This window comes from Rhinopithecus roxellana, chromosome 1 (assembly GCF_007565055.1).
Source record: "Rhinopithecus roxellana isolate Shanxi Qingling chromosome 1, ASM756505v1, whole genome shotgun sequence".
NCBI classification, from domain to species: Eukaryota; Metazoa; Chordata; class Mammalia; order Primates; family Cercopithecidae; genus Rhinopithecus; species Rhinopithecus roxellana.
The window spans coordinates 114,793,440-114,809,055 of NC_044549.1; the positions used below are offsets into that span (position 1 = coordinate 114,793,440).

Here is a 15,616-nt window from a genome sequence, read left to right on the forward strand (position 1 = left end):
AAGCTCTTCTGCAAATTAAATTTAACTGGCAATTCATTTCTTTGCTATCTTTCCCAATTCCGGTGTTTTTCAAGTTGTTTAAAATTTTTGTCTTCCACTAATAGATAACAAATACAGACTCCTTCTTTAAAGTTATTTGAAATTTCAAAATACATCAAATACTGAGACTAAAACCAAATCACAGCTATTATATCACTGAAAATGTTTTTCTAAACTACAATGGTTCACTACCCTTCCTTGGCCCATTAGGAAATACTACCCTGAAACTACACCATCTCTAAAATATAAAAACCAATTGTCTTTTTTTTTTTTTTGGGACGGAGTCTCGCTCTGTCACTTAGGCTAGGCTAGAGTGCAGTGGTGCAATCACAGCTTACTGCAGCTAGAATACGGTGGTGCAATCACAGCTTACTGCAGCCTCAACCTCCTGGGCACAGGCAATCCTCCCACCTCAGCCTCCTGCATAGCTGGGACCACAGGTGCAAGCCACCTCATCTGGCTATTTTTGTAAAGACAAGGTCTAGCCATGTGGCCCAGGATGGTCTGGAATTCCTGGACTCAAGTGATTCACCCGCCTCGGCCTCCCAAAATGCTAGGATTATAGGCGTGAGCCACCATGTCCAGCCATCTCACTTTCTTATTGCCAATATATTGGCTCTTCAAATTCTGAGAAACCTTGCTGTTTCTCTTTTTACTATTTTTTTTTTTTTTTTTGAGACAGAGTCTCACTCTGTCGCCCACGCTTTAGTGCAATGGCACAATCTCAGCTCACTGTGACCTCCACCTCCCAGGTTCAAGCAATTCTCCTGCCTCAGCCTCCCAAGTAGCTGGGACTACAGATGCATGCCACCACGCCCAGCTAATTTTTGTACTTTTAGTAGAGACGAGGTTTCTCCAAGTTGGCCAGGCTGGTCTCGAACTCTTGACCTCAGGTGATCAGCCTGCCTCAGCCTCCCAAAGTGCTGGGATTACAGGCGTGAACCACCATGCCCCCAAAGTGCTGGGATTACAGGCGTGAACCACCATGCCTGGTCTCTTTTTACTAATTTTGTTAACCTCCTTTTCTTCTGCAGTTCTACTTAGCAATTCCCAGAAATCACTTAAGTCACTGTGGTTTTGATTTGGATTTCTCTAATGACCAGTGATTATGAGCTTTTTTCATATGTTTGTTGGCCACATAAATGTCTTCTTTTGAGAAGTGTCTGTTCATATGCTTCACCCACTTTTTGATGGGGTTTTTTTTTCTTGTAAATTTGTTTAAGTTCCTTGTAGATTCTGGATATTAGCCCTCTGTCAGATGGATAGATCGCAAAAATTTTCTTGCATTCTGTAGGTTGCCTGTTCACTCTGATGATAGTTTCTTTTGCTGTGTGGAAGCTCTTTAGTTTAATTAGATTCCATTTGTCAATTTCTGCTTTTGTTGCCAATGCTTTTGGTGTTTTAGTCATGAAGTCTTTGCCCATGCCTATGTCCTGAATGGTATTGCCTAGGTTTTCTTCTAGGGTTTTCATGGTTTTAGTTCTTATGTTTAAGTCTTTAATCCATCTTGAGTTAATTTTTGTATAAGGTGTAAGAAAGGGGTCCAGTTTCAGTTTTCTGCATATGGCTAGCCAGTTTTCCCAACATATTTATTAAATAGGAATCCTTTCCCCATTGCTTGCTTTTGTCAGGTTTGTCAAAGATCAGATGGTTGTAGATGTGTGGCATTATTTCTGAGGCCTCTGTTCTGTTCCATTGGTCTATATATCTGTTTTGGTAACATTACCATGCTGTTTTGGTTACTGTAGCCTTGTAGTATAGTTTGAAGTCAGGTAGCGTGATGCCTCCAGCTTTGTCCTTTGTAAAATTTTTTGTTAACTTTTTTCTTTTCAGACTATTAAAAATTAAGAGACAAACATACATACTAGTTTAGGCCTAGGATCATCAATATCGCTGTCTTCCACTTCCATATCCTCTCCCACTGGAACGTCTTCAGGGGTAATAACATGTATGGAGCTGTCATCTATGACAACAATGCCTTCTTTTGGAATAATTCCTGAAGGACCTGCCTGAGGCTGTTTTAGTTAACTATTTTTTATAAGTAGAAGGAATACACACTAAAATAATGATAAAAATATATCATAGTAAATGTATAAACCAGTAACATAGTCATTTATTATCATTATCAAGTATTATATACTGTACAAAATTGTATGTGCTCTACTTTTTTTAAATGACTGGCAGTGCAGTAGGGTTTGTTTACACCAGCATCACCACAAACATATGAGTAATGTGTTGCACTATGATGTGACCACAGCAATGACATCAGTAGGCGATAAGAATTTTTCAGTTCCATTTTAATCTTACAGGACCAATGTCATATATGTGAACTGTTTTTGAACCAAAATGTCATTATGTAGCACATGACTGTATGTATAAATGTTTCTGTTGAAAATCAGATTCTCAAATCTAGCCCAGAACCATGTATCTTATACAGAATGCCCATGTGAGATCTTACTCAACCTATGACAGGGTATTTTCTTGGTCAATCAATTCTGAGTTGTTCTTAACATTTTTAATTGGGGAAACAGGAAGAGATGATCAATAAGAAAGAGAAAAAGACTTGAACATTGTGTGAGAGGTGAAGATAGAGGCATAAAAAGTCAATATTTAGTTAGAAAATAGTTTTGATTTCTTTATAAATGAGATAGGAGGTGGTATCTCCACTTCTTCCATGTCTTGCAACATCTCTTGGATTAATAAACTCTGCCTCTAAAAAGCAAATAGTGCCCCTGCCAGCAGGTATAACTTCATTCATAATTTGAAGGATTTTTGCAATTATTCAGCATTTGGTGAACATTTCTTAAAAATGCAGAATGCATTATACAAAGCAAAGGAGGTACAAGTTTGGCTTTCATAAGTCACCCCAGCATAACATTTCTTAAAAGCTGCACAGAAAGAATACCAATTTTAAAAACCAGCATTGTTGATATATACTATATCACACATCTATTTATCAAAAGTTTAATGTCCTAACCTGGAATGTCGGAGGCTGTCCTTTTTGTTTTTTGCAGAACACAGTGTGCATTCACAGCCAACTGCATGAGGCTTGGGTAGAGATACATCCTGTTTTAAGAGCATTGTAAGAATTTCATAGTTGTTACGATGAGCAGCTAAAATGACAGGCACAACATCCATAGTCGTTGAATACTCAGGATTCTGAATTCGTTCCATTAGTTTCTGAAAAATATTTATATAAATGTCCAAAGTTATCATTTATGACTTCAAAAAATATATTTATCTGAAGAATGAAATGAAAAAACAGGAAGGCACAAAGAACTTAAGAATTATTTAAGGAATATGTTAAACATCTTGCTTGGACTAAATTTTTCTTTGAAACCTCAAAACTTAACTCTAATTAATAAATGCAATGTAATCGTAACAGACAAAATCTTCAATACGTAACATTCATATAACTAGAGATTTGTTTTTTTCCAACAAAGAAGTGAGAATATCTACAGAAATATCTTAGGGAAAAGTGTTTAATTTTCACAAGATTATAGAACCATGTCTGACAAAAATAAAGAACAAGAATGTTAGAAAACTATATTAGAAAAACAAAAATGCTAAAAAAAAATAGGGAGAATATTAACGTGGTTGAAAAACTACAAGAATTTCACCTCTATGGCAAACCTTATCACACTGACAGCAATGCAGCTACTTGAAAAGGGTAATAGGAAGCACTCTTCATTTTGTATAATTTTCTATACATTTTCAATCATTACATATACTACTTCCTACTATAAATGCCAAGAAATTTACAATAATGCTAATATTTAATGAGTTCTGGAACTGTTAGGCACTTTACATTTATCATCTCATTTAATTGCCACAGTAGCCTGCAAAACCTAGCATTATAATCCCCATGAAGAAACTGAGGCTCAGAGAAGTTAATGTGCCTGAGCCACAAACAGGGTGGCTGGGTGCTGATCAGAATCCAGGTTTGTATTACTCTGGAGCTGGAGCTCCTTATACTACAGGAGCCCATGGGTGTGGTAAGAGCATGAAATGAGGAAAGTAACATTAGTAATTAAAGAACCAGGCTTAAATAAAAAGGTTGACTACTTTATAACTATCACATTTTCTGTCAAATACTTCTTTCTTTTTCGCAATATTGTAAAAGTAGTGTATATACTTATTATAAAATATCTGAAAATACAGAAAATCAGAAAGAATTTTTAAAATACCCATATTTCTACTACCCAAAGAACATGTTCCAGTACAGTATTTCATTCTAATCCTTTTTCTACTACACCCCCCACCCCCTGACATTTAAGGACATCTTTGGCATAAACAGTAGGTATCCTAAGAACCAATGATTAAACAGTGGTCCTCAATGTCTCCAAGATCAGGGACCCTTTTAATAATCCATAAAGCAGGATCTTTACATAACCCAGAATCTTCAGAAAAAAATAATTCATGCACAGAATTTTGTATGCAATTTGAGGAAGTTCATAGATTCTGTGTTCAAGTATTTTATTTTGCTAATTTACCATAAACATCTTTATGAAAAGAGCGTTTTCCAAATTTAGGATTATCTCATCAACATAAAAGCCCAGAAGTGGAATTATGGGTCTAAAGGCCATGAACAGTTTTGAAGCTCTTGAAACATATTGTTAAAGTCCTTTTAATAGTTTATATTACCAATAATATAGGAAGGTACCCATTTCCCACTAAAGTTTCACTTGCCAGCCTTAGGCATGATCACTCCCAATTTATAGTGAAAAATACTATCATGAAATTGTAATTTAATTTCCTTTCATCACTGGTAAGTTTTCATATTTTCTGATATACTTATCTGATTTTCCTCCTCTTTTATGACTAATTTGTTTATATGCTTCTTATTTATTGATTGAGGACTTCAAATTAATGGATTTATTTTAAAATTACAGAGAAACCTAAAACTAGTCCTTTTTCATCTTATCATTGCATTACAGGTTATAAAGAAGAAAAAAATATGTATTTAATCCCTTAAAAGTGGTCCTCATGTTTCCTATGAAACATACTTAACTATATGAAAAACACCACTAGATATGCATAAGATTAAAGTTCATAATTCCATTGTTCATAATATAATCTGTATACTATTAAATAAAAAACCTAAATTTGAAAGTCAGTTGCCAAAAAGACAATCTGGCAAGCCAAGAATAGAGAATGAATTCATTGAAATGCTAAAAGAATATTACCATTATTGAAATGCTAAAAGAAACAACATTTTTCTTCTGCTTATAGCCAGTTTATATTCCCAGTAGTTATTTAAAATATATAAAAATATTGAATATTGCCTCTCTAGAAGTAAAAGGGCTATCAAGATATGATGTTGGCTGGGCCTGTAATCCCAGCACTTTGGGAGGCCGAGAAGGGTATATCACCTAAGGTCAAGAGTTCCAGACCAGCCTGGCCAACATGGTGAAACCCCGTCTCTACTAAAAATACAAAATTAGCAGGGCATGGTGGCATGCACCTGTAATCCCAGCTACTGGGGAGGCTGAAGCAGGAGAATCACTTGAACCTGGGAGGTGGAGGTTGCAGTGATCTGAGCTCACGCCATTGCACTACAGCCTGGGCAACAAAACAAGAGTGAAACTACCTCTCAAAAAAAAAAAAAAAAAAAAAAAAAGAAGATATGATCTTGCTGTCATTGGGTGTATTTAAATAAAAGCTGAATAGAGGAATAGAGTAAAGACAGAGTAGAAAGTGTTTTTTTTTTGTGTGTGTGTGTGTGTTTTTTTTTTGAGACAGAGTTTTGCTCTGTCACCCAGGCTGCAGTGCAGTGGCTCGATCTCAGCTCACTGCAACCTCCACCTCCTAGGCTCAAGCAATTTTCCTGCCTCAGCCTCCCAAGTAACTGGGATGACAGGTGCACAGCACCACGCCTGGCTAATTTTTCTATTTTTAGGAGAGGCGGGGTTTCTCCATATTGGTCAGGCTGGTCTCAAACTCCCGACCTCAGATGTTCCACCCGTCTCAGCCTCCCAAAGGTTCTTTTCCTAAGTAGGTGAGGGCTGCCAACACTAAGATTTAATCCGTAGTGATAATGGTGATTAATAAAACCAGTTAATGGTTCCAGTACTCAAGCACACTACACCCTACCCTTCCCCCACAGGAAAGGAAATGGACTAAAAGGCTAGAAGATGGGACAGGTGTACCAAAATATAATAATAACTGCAAGATAAATGGCAGAAAATTGAATGGTATTTTAGATATTTCTGATCCTTTGGATAGGGACTTTATTCTTAGCCCTTTGTTCCTTATTCCTGTTGGTTTCTTACCATCGCTTAAACTAGATGGTACTATCCTCCAGAGAAAGTCACATTTTTGTAACAGTCTGAATGAGAGTAAGATTTTTCAGTTAATATATAAAATAAAGTATGCAATTTAGCAGAGCCTCTCACAGTTCTCAAACATAGCAGAGAGTCAACAACCAATTTATAATTCTTTCTTAAAACAGTATTTTTCTTCTGCTTATAAGCCAGTCTATATATCCAGCAGTTATTTAAACTGCTTGTTTCACTATATCGTCACCAATAATGAATGTTATCATGTTTAAAATTTGATTAAAAAACAATAAAATTAGCATATATGTAGTAGTGACTATCCTCCTAATTACAAAAGCAATAAAGAAAAATAAAAAGAGTACAAAAAAATTTGTAATTTGATTATTCAATGAGAGATGATGATTGTTAGGTAACATTTTATTGCATTTCCACACAGTCTCTTTTCTATGCATATTTTTAAGCTTGGATCAAATTATATGTACAATCTATTTTATTTTTCTTATTCCACTTACTGTATTTTCCATGTTCCTAACTATTCTTTTAAAAATACTGTTTTAATGACGGCATAATATTCCATCGTACATATATGTAATCATTTATATTTCCTATCTTCTATTTTGGAATGTTTAGATTATGTCACATGGGCTTTTAAAAATTACTACAAATAAGATCACAACCAACATTTTTGTCCACATTTCTGCTCATTTCCTTGATAGGTTCCCAAAGGAGAAAGCACTAAGTTAAAGCATATGAACATCTTTCTTATGACAGATCCTGCCAAAACATTTTCCAAAATACCTGCCTCACTAGTTGCATATGAGACTGTAATACTCCCTTGCTATCAATGATTTTTTTTAATTTTCAACTTTAATAAGTAAACTTGGTAAGTTTAAAATTGGTATCTTAACTGTATTTGACTGTCATTAAGATTTAACATTTTTTTTTTTTTTTTTTTTTTTTTTTTTTTTTTTTTTTTTTTTTTTTTTTTTTTTTTTTGAGACGGAGTCTCGCTCTGTCGCCCGGGCTGGAGTGCAGTGGCCGGATCTCAGCTCACTGCAAGCTCCGCCTCCCGGGTTTACGCCATTCTCCTGCCTCAGCCTCCCGAGTAGCTGGGACTACAGGCGCCCGCCACCTCACCCGGCTAGTTTTTTGTATTTTTTAGTAGAGACGGGGTTTCACCATGTTAGCCAGGATGGTCTCGATCTTCTGACCTCGTGATCCGCCCGTCTCGGCCTCCCAAAGCGCTGGGATTACAGGCTTGAGCCACCGCGCCCGGCCAAGATTTAACATTTTGTATTTTCTGCGATTTTTACGTCCTTTTCTGTTTTTCACCAATTTGTCCAATATTAAGATTATTAATTTTTGATACATGCTGCAAATATCTTTTGCCAGTTATTCATCTGCTTTCTAAATTTTGTCTGATGTTTGGATTCCAAAAACTTAACTTTTTTTAATAGCAAATACTGTGCCACTGTGATTTCTGTCCATTGCTTTTATGCACATAAAGTCTTTCCATTCCGAATCAGTTAAATATTCACCTACATTTTCTTCCAGTTTATTGGTTTCATTGTTTACATTTAATTCCTATCTATCTGCAAACTAATCTATATTTTCAACATTACCTGAAGAATATTTCAAACAATAAATACTGGTCCACAGTGACAAAATTATGGAAATATCAACTAAATTAAAAAAGCTTTCCTGAAAGAAATACTAATTATTCCTGCAAGTGTCTACTTACTTTAAAGTAATATTTTACAGAGTGAGAAAAAAGATCTATTTTTTGAAAAAAGAAAATAAATTTGAGGGAAGGAAAAAATGGCAATGGGGCAGGAGATCTATTCTGGTTTAAAAATCCAAATTAATAAATATTTAAGAGTACTAACTACTATAGTTGGTCTTGATGATCGTTTTGGTCGATGATTAAGTAGTATATCAACAGCTCCCACTCCTTCAGAGTCGATTGCCACCAAAAGTGCATCTGCAGACTTTAAAAAAAAAAAAAGTTAAAAATGAAAATGGAAGATAAAAAGGTAAACTACTTCTTTTTACTAATCCATAAATAAAACTTTTTAAAAATTTTAAACTGTATTATATACAGTAATACTAACTTTTCAAAAATGTTGACTGTACAAATAGTAGTACATTTGCTTGCCTTAGGAGTACTTCTGTGTACCACAATACACACGTTTCTGTCCTGGTTTCAATGCATGAGTTGGTAAAATAATGCATGTTTCACTAAAGGGATTATTAGCGTAACAGTGCTGATTCATGCAGCAGTTAAAGTTGAAAATTTTTTTTCAAGATCTTTACTCTTGAACTGCGGACCAAAAGAATCTTAACAATCCAAATCTAAGTATACATATGTAACAAACTTGCACGTTATGCACATGTACCCTAGAACTTAAAGTATAATAAAAAAAAAAAAAAAAGAAACTGTCAAGAACTTATTACTACACGTAAAGGATTGTTTTGAGTCTAATGAAACGATCATCATCAATGCAAACAGGAATATGGGGAGAATATCTAAAGGAAAGAGCCTTCTGTTCCCATTTTTAAAACACATGGCTGACTAAAATGCTACAAATTTGACATTTATGAGCAATTTTATCAAGTATAATCCACAAATAGGCTACCAAAGCTCATAGAGACAGGAGGGAGAAGTGACTTTATCATTCTACTCCCAATCTATAACTCACTGTGAAGATCCGACTTTAACAAGAGGAAAAAGTAAGGAGAGTCTGAGGAAATGGGGACTTTTCAACTCTGTAACAAAGCCTATAGTCCTATTGGTAACTATAACATCAGGTTTTTTGATTTTTAGGGAAAACTATAAAGGAAGAAGGAAAACATAAGGATAATGATTCAATTTAAGAAAATGCCCTGATTATTTTCAATCTGTACATTTTAACTGCTATAATATTTAATAACTATTTAAATCAATGTTCTTGCTCTTGGGAACAAAACTATATCAGATCTTTAATATTCTTTGTAGCTGAAAAGAGTAAAGTTTATATCCACTTTATCTGGATGTAAAAAATAGGACTAAAAGTAGCAGGCTTTACTTGAATATCTAAAAATAGGACTATGCATCTAAAAAAAAAAAGGGTTGGAGTCCTCATAGGAATCACCTATGTTTTCCCACAGAAAAACACCCCACCCAGATGGGAAATTTAACCCATTGTACTATCCCTTAAAACTTTCAGGGTTCATTGAGCTGTGGCCTATGCTTTAAAGTCCTAGCATTATTATTCTGCTTTGCAAACATTTCTCTTCAGATTTTAGCATATTTAGTCAGTTGAAGGAAATGAACAAAAAGAATGCTATATCCATTACTACTAAATATTTCATTTATGATTTTTAATTTTTTTTTTTGTTTGTTTGTTTTTTTTTTTTTTTTTTTTTTGAGACGGAGTCTTGCTGTCGCCCAGGCTGGAGTGCAGTGGCGCAATGTCGGCTCACTGCAACCTCCGCCTTCCAGGTTCAAGGGATTCTCCTGCCTCAGCCTTCTGAGTACCTGAGACTACGGGTGCATGCCACCACACCTGGCTAATTTTTGTATTTTTAGGAGAGACAGTGTTTCACCATGTTGGCTGGGCTGGTCTCTAACTCCCAACCTCAAGAGATCCGCCCACCTCAGCCTCCCAAAGTGCTGGGATTACAGGCGTGAGCCACTGCGCCTGGCGTATGATTTTTAATATTAACCAATAAAGCTAACTACAGTAATGCCATCGCTTGCAAAGTCAAACACCAGGCAACTTCAACAATCTGAAAAATAGCCATGGATTTAAAAACAGCAACATATTGAGCTGTCACAAACAAACTCCATGGGTATTATTTCCCAAAAGAAACAGACCCAATCATTCTGATTTAAAATTGTTTATAAATGATGAATATGTCTTTCCCAAGTATCCTCTGGATCATTACTGAAAAAAAAGAATAGCTAGATTAAAACCAATAGCGTAGAGGGAAAGGAAGAAAGAATTACTAAAAGTTGACTACTGAAAAGATTAAATACCAGTACAGAAAAATCACTATCCATGCACAGCAGTCTAAAGCCACTTAACGTAAGGACAGACATGTTAATAGTTTCAGACCATATGAAGCAAAGTAAAATAATTACATTCTCTATTATTCCAACTAAGGATGGTAAAGTTAAATTATATTCAGCTACATTAGTTAGTAAAGAATAAAGATTTACATTAAATCTTCCAATGCTTAAAAGGATAAGCTTCAGTTATAAAAATATTCATTTACGTTAAAATGTCTTGTAAATAAGGAGTTACCATTGACTTATTCTGCACAAATGGTATGTTATTTGATAAATCAATGGCAGTTATGAGGGAAACAAATCTTTTACATTATTTTAAAAATACACAGTTATACAAAAAATCCTCACTAGTTTTGCTTTCCAATTTCTCAGATATTTGACAATTCTTTATTAAAAGCTCTTCAATATATACTTATTACATATTTATGAGATCATTATCTTCCTTCCTACCTTAGAATTTGTCTTTTCAACAATTCCCATACTCTTTCCTTTAAGCTCAGAGTAAAAAAGTTACTTATTTTCTTTCCAAAGCTACATTTTCCACCTTCGTCTTCTATTTGATGCTCTCCAATCTTTAGAACCCTGGTCCTTCATTTGCAGAAATACCAGTCTCATCTCCCACCTCCTAGAACTTTAAATCCTTCCTCACTCTTTGCTAACTTGCTTACTAGCTCTTTGCTAACTTGACTTAACTCCATCTTTCTCTTACCACTCAAGTTTTCTTCTTCCTTTCACTGTGTCAAGCTTTGCAAATCAAAGTGTATCATTTCTCCAATTCTACTGATTCCATAGTTTCAAAATCCAATTACTTTTTCTACCTTCTAATTTTTCTTAATCTCTAAGCAATATGTTAAAAACTATTTTTTTTGGCTTTCACAATGCTGTACTATCCTAACTGCCTCTGATATCTTCAACAATTCATTTGGTCTTTAATCAAACACTTCCATGTAATGCTCTTTATTAAATGTAGATGTTTCCTTAAGAATGAATCTGCACCAGCCCTTTGCTCTTCTCCATGATTTCACCTACTCTCACAATGATGATGGGCATTCCCATGGCCATGACTGCTTACTGTATCTCTTTAGCCTGATCTCTCCCTAGAAATAAAATGTTCATCTGTGTTTGTCTGATGAGGACTGCCTGACATCCGCCAAATCAACAAGGATAAAACTGGAATTCACATTCCCTTGCCCCGAGCTTTACTTAGCTTCTGAACTTAATGTTTTCCTTTCTTCCTTCTCCTAGTCACCCATGTTTAAGATTTCCAAATCATCCTGGACTCCTTCTCAATTTCCCCCTCCAAATCAAAATATTCACTAAGATTTGTCAATTCCTCACAGCAGTCTCCAACCTTTTTGGCACCAGGGACTGGTTTCTTAGAGCAGGGAAGGAGCAGGAATAAAGAATCTAAGATTCACTCTAAACTTCACAATTTAAAAGAACTAAGATGGCAAGATCAAACACATTCAAAACTAGCATAATTGGCCCCCCCCAAAAGATAAAAAATAAATCAAGATCAGAAGCGTCACCAAGGATAAATACACCAAAAACCCTCCAAAAAATCAATAATCCGGAGGCTGGTTTTTTGAAAAAGAATCAACAAAATTACACCCTAGCAGACTAATAAAGAAGAAAGAGAGATGAATCAAGATAGAAGAATAAAATAGAGCGCAATAAAAAATGATAAAGGGAATATCACCACTGATCCCCACAAGAATAAACAACTACCAATCAGAAGAATACTATAAACACCCTCTAAGCAAATAACTAGAAACTAAGAAAGAATATAGTAATTCCGTGACACGTTACACGCTTCAAGAGAACCAGGAAGAAAGTGATCCTGAATAGACCATAAGCAGCTCTGAAATTGAGGCAATAATTAATAGCCTAATTAAGATGCCAACCCCAACAAAAAAAGTCCGGGACCAGATGGATTCAAGGCTGAATTCCTAACCAGAGAGTACGGAAGGGACTGGTACCATTCCTGCTGAAACTATCTCAAAGTCCAATCATAAAAAAGAGGGAATCCTCCTAACCATGATCTGAGGCCAACTCAGCCGGAGATACCAAAGCCGTGGAGAGAACAACACAAAAAAAGATTTAGAAACCATATCCCTGTGAAACACATGGCAAAATCCCAAAAAATAATGGCAAACCGGATCAGCAGCACATCAAAAAGTATCCTACCACCATGATCAAGTGGGCTTCATCCCTGGGGTGCAAGGCGGGTCAACATTCGCAAATCAATAAACGTAATCAACATTATAAAACAACCAAAGACAAGAAACCACTGATTATCTCAATAGATAGATCGAAAGGCTTTGACAAATTCAACAAGCCCTTCATGCTAAAAAAAGCTCAAATAAATTACGGTATTGAGTGGACTAAAACCCCAAAAATAATAAGAGCCTTTTATGACAAAACCACACAGCTAGATCATATTCTGAAGGGCAAAAACTGGAAAAATATCCCCTTTGAAAACTGGCACAAGAACAGAATGCCCTCTCTCACAACTCCGTATTCAACATAGTGTTGGAAGTTTTCGGGCTGAGCATCAGGCAAGAGAAAGAAACAAAGGGTATCCACGTTAGGAAAAGAAGAAGTCAAATTGTCCCTGTTTGCATAATGACATGAATTGTTATATTTTAGAAACCCCATCGTCTCAGCCCAAAAATCTCCTTAAGCTGATAAGCACTTCAGCAAAGTCTCAGGATAAAATTAATGGGCAAAAATCAACAACATTCTTATACACCAGTAGCAAACAGAAGCCAAATCAGTAATGAACTTCCATTCACAATTTCTCAAGAGAACAAATACCTAGAAATCAAGCTTACAAGGGATGTAAAGGACCTCTTCAAGGAGAACTACAACACACTGCTCAGTGAAATAAAGAGGACACAAACAATGGAAAACTACCCATGCTCATGGATAGGAAGATCAATATCGTGGAAAATGGCCATCTGCCCAGGTTATTTAGATTCAATGCCATCCCCATCAAGCTACCAATGATTTCTCTTCTTCCACAGAATTGGAAAAAACTGAAAAACTGCTTAAAGTTCATAGTAGGAACCAAAAAAGAGCCGCATTGCCAAGACATCCTAAGTCCAAAAGGACAAAGCTGAAGGCGTCACGCTACCTGACTTCAAACTTCACAAGGCTACAGTACAAAAACAGCAATGGTACTGGTACCAAACAGAGATATAGACCATGGAACAGAACAAGAGTCCTCAAAATAAACCGCACATCTACAGCCATCATACAAGCCATCTGATCTTTGACAAAACCTGAAGAAACAAGAAATGGGGGAAAGGATTCCCTATTTATATAAATGGTGGCGGGAAAATTGGCTAGCATAAGTAGAAAGATGAAACTGGATCCTTTCCTTACCCTTATACGAAGATTAAATTTAAATTTCAAGATGGATTAGAGACTAAATTTAGAAACCTAATACCCTAAAACCCTAGAAGAAAATCTAGGTAGTATACCATTCGGCAATGGCATGGGAAGGACTTCAGTCTAAAACCCAAAAGCAAGGCAGCAAAAGCAAAATTGACAATGGGATCTAATTAAACAAAGAGCTTTGCACAGCAAAAGAAACTACCATCAGAGTGAACAGGCAACCTACAGAATGGGAGAAAATTTTTGCAACCTACTCATCTGACAGAGGCTAATATCCAGAATCTACAAAAGCAACTCAAACAATATACGAGAAGAAAAAACAACACCCCATCAAAAAGTGGGAAAGGATAAAAAAAAAAAAACCTCCAATAAATTACGGTAAATTGATGGATGTAGCTCAAAAATAATAAGAAGCTATATTTATGAGAAAACCCACAGGCCATATCACCTGAATGGTCAAAAACGGAAGACTGAAGCATTTCATTTTGAAAACTGACACAGACGGGAATGCCCTCCTGGCACCCTCCTATTCAACACAGTGGGGTTTTGGAAGTTCTGGCTAGTGGTCAATCAGGCAAGAGAAAAGAAATCAAGCTATTCTTTAGAAAAGAAGAAGTCAATTGGTTCCTGTTTGCAAATGATATGATTGTAGATTAGAAAATTCCCACTGTCTCATCCCAAAATCCTCCTTAGGCTGATAAGGAAACTTCATCACTAAGTCGCAAGTCTCACGAAAAAATCAATATGCAAAAATCAACAACAAGTCTTATACACCAGTACAAAACAGACAAAAAACAGACAAAACACAGCCAATCACAAAGCGAATGACTCCCAAAGTCACACTAGCTTCAAAGAGATAAAATAACCTAGAATCCAGCTTACAAGGATTTAAAGAACTCTTTCAAGGAAGAAGTAAACCACTCTGCTCAGTGGAATAAGAGGACAACAAACAAAAATGGAAGAAACATAACCATGCTCCTGGATAGGAAGAATCAAGATGTGAAAAATGGCCAATACGCCCCAAGTAGATTTAATAGAATTCCAATACCAACCAATCCCCATTAAAGCTAACAATGGCTTTCTTCTTCACAGAATTGTAAAAAAAAACTGCTTTAAAGTTCAAAAATTAGACACCCAACAATATCCCGATGACGACCCACAAAGAAGCCAAAGACCACCCTCATTGCCAAGAACAATCCTAATCACAAAAAAATTTAACAAACTTTATTTCTAGCACCCTACCCTCCTTATCTCACACTATACTCACCATTCTACTTCCCAAAACTCAAATTTTTCTGTTATACCAAAACAATATAAATAATAATACCCATTGAACAGAACTATCCCTCATAAATAATAACCATCAAACAATCTACAAGTCCATCATTTCTTTACAAACCTATCGCAAAACCAAAAAATTTAAGTAAATGGATTCCCTATTTAAAATACTGTTGCTGGGAAAATTGGCTAGCCATAATCAGAAATCTGAAACTGGATCCGTTCCTTATTTCTTAATAATTAATTTAATTCAAATGGGTTAGAGACTTAAAATAAACTTTAGAAGCCAAAAACCATAAAAACCAAAAAACCGCTAGAAGGAAAAAACTAGTGAATGACCATTTAGGGACATAGGCATTTGCAAAAGACTTCATGTCAAAAACAACAAAACCAAAAAAGGGCAATGTGGTCACCCAAGGCAAAAATTGACAAATGGGATCTAATTAAACTAAAAGAGAGCTTCTGCACTGCCAAAAAAAAAAACATCAGAGTGAAGAGTGAAAAAACAGGCCAACCTACAGAAATGGGAAAGAATATTTTTTGCATTTTTCTCATCTGACAAAGTGCTATA

The 15,616-nt window shown here is 35.6% G+C and overlaps 1 protein-coding gene across 1 annotated transcript in view; it reads right to left on the reverse strand.

Moving 5' to 3' along the window:
• LOC115899634 (short transient receptor potential channel 1-like) overlaps positions 1-11,430 on the reverse strand; it is an 82,679-nt gene extending 71,249 nt beyond the window's left edge. The window contains exons 1-3 of the mRNA XM_030937656.1: positions 11,398-11,430; positions 8,204-8,305; positions 3,017-3,219 (exon numbers count right to left, since the gene is read on the reverse strand). Of these exons, the coding sequence (XP_030793516.1) occupies positions 3,017-3,219; positions 8,204-8,305; positions 11,398-11,430 (338 nt within the window). The remainder of the gene's footprint in view (positions 1-3,016; positions 3,220-8,203; positions 8,306-11,397) is intronic.
• Between the last annotated feature and the right edge of the window lie 4,186 nt (positions 11,431-15,616).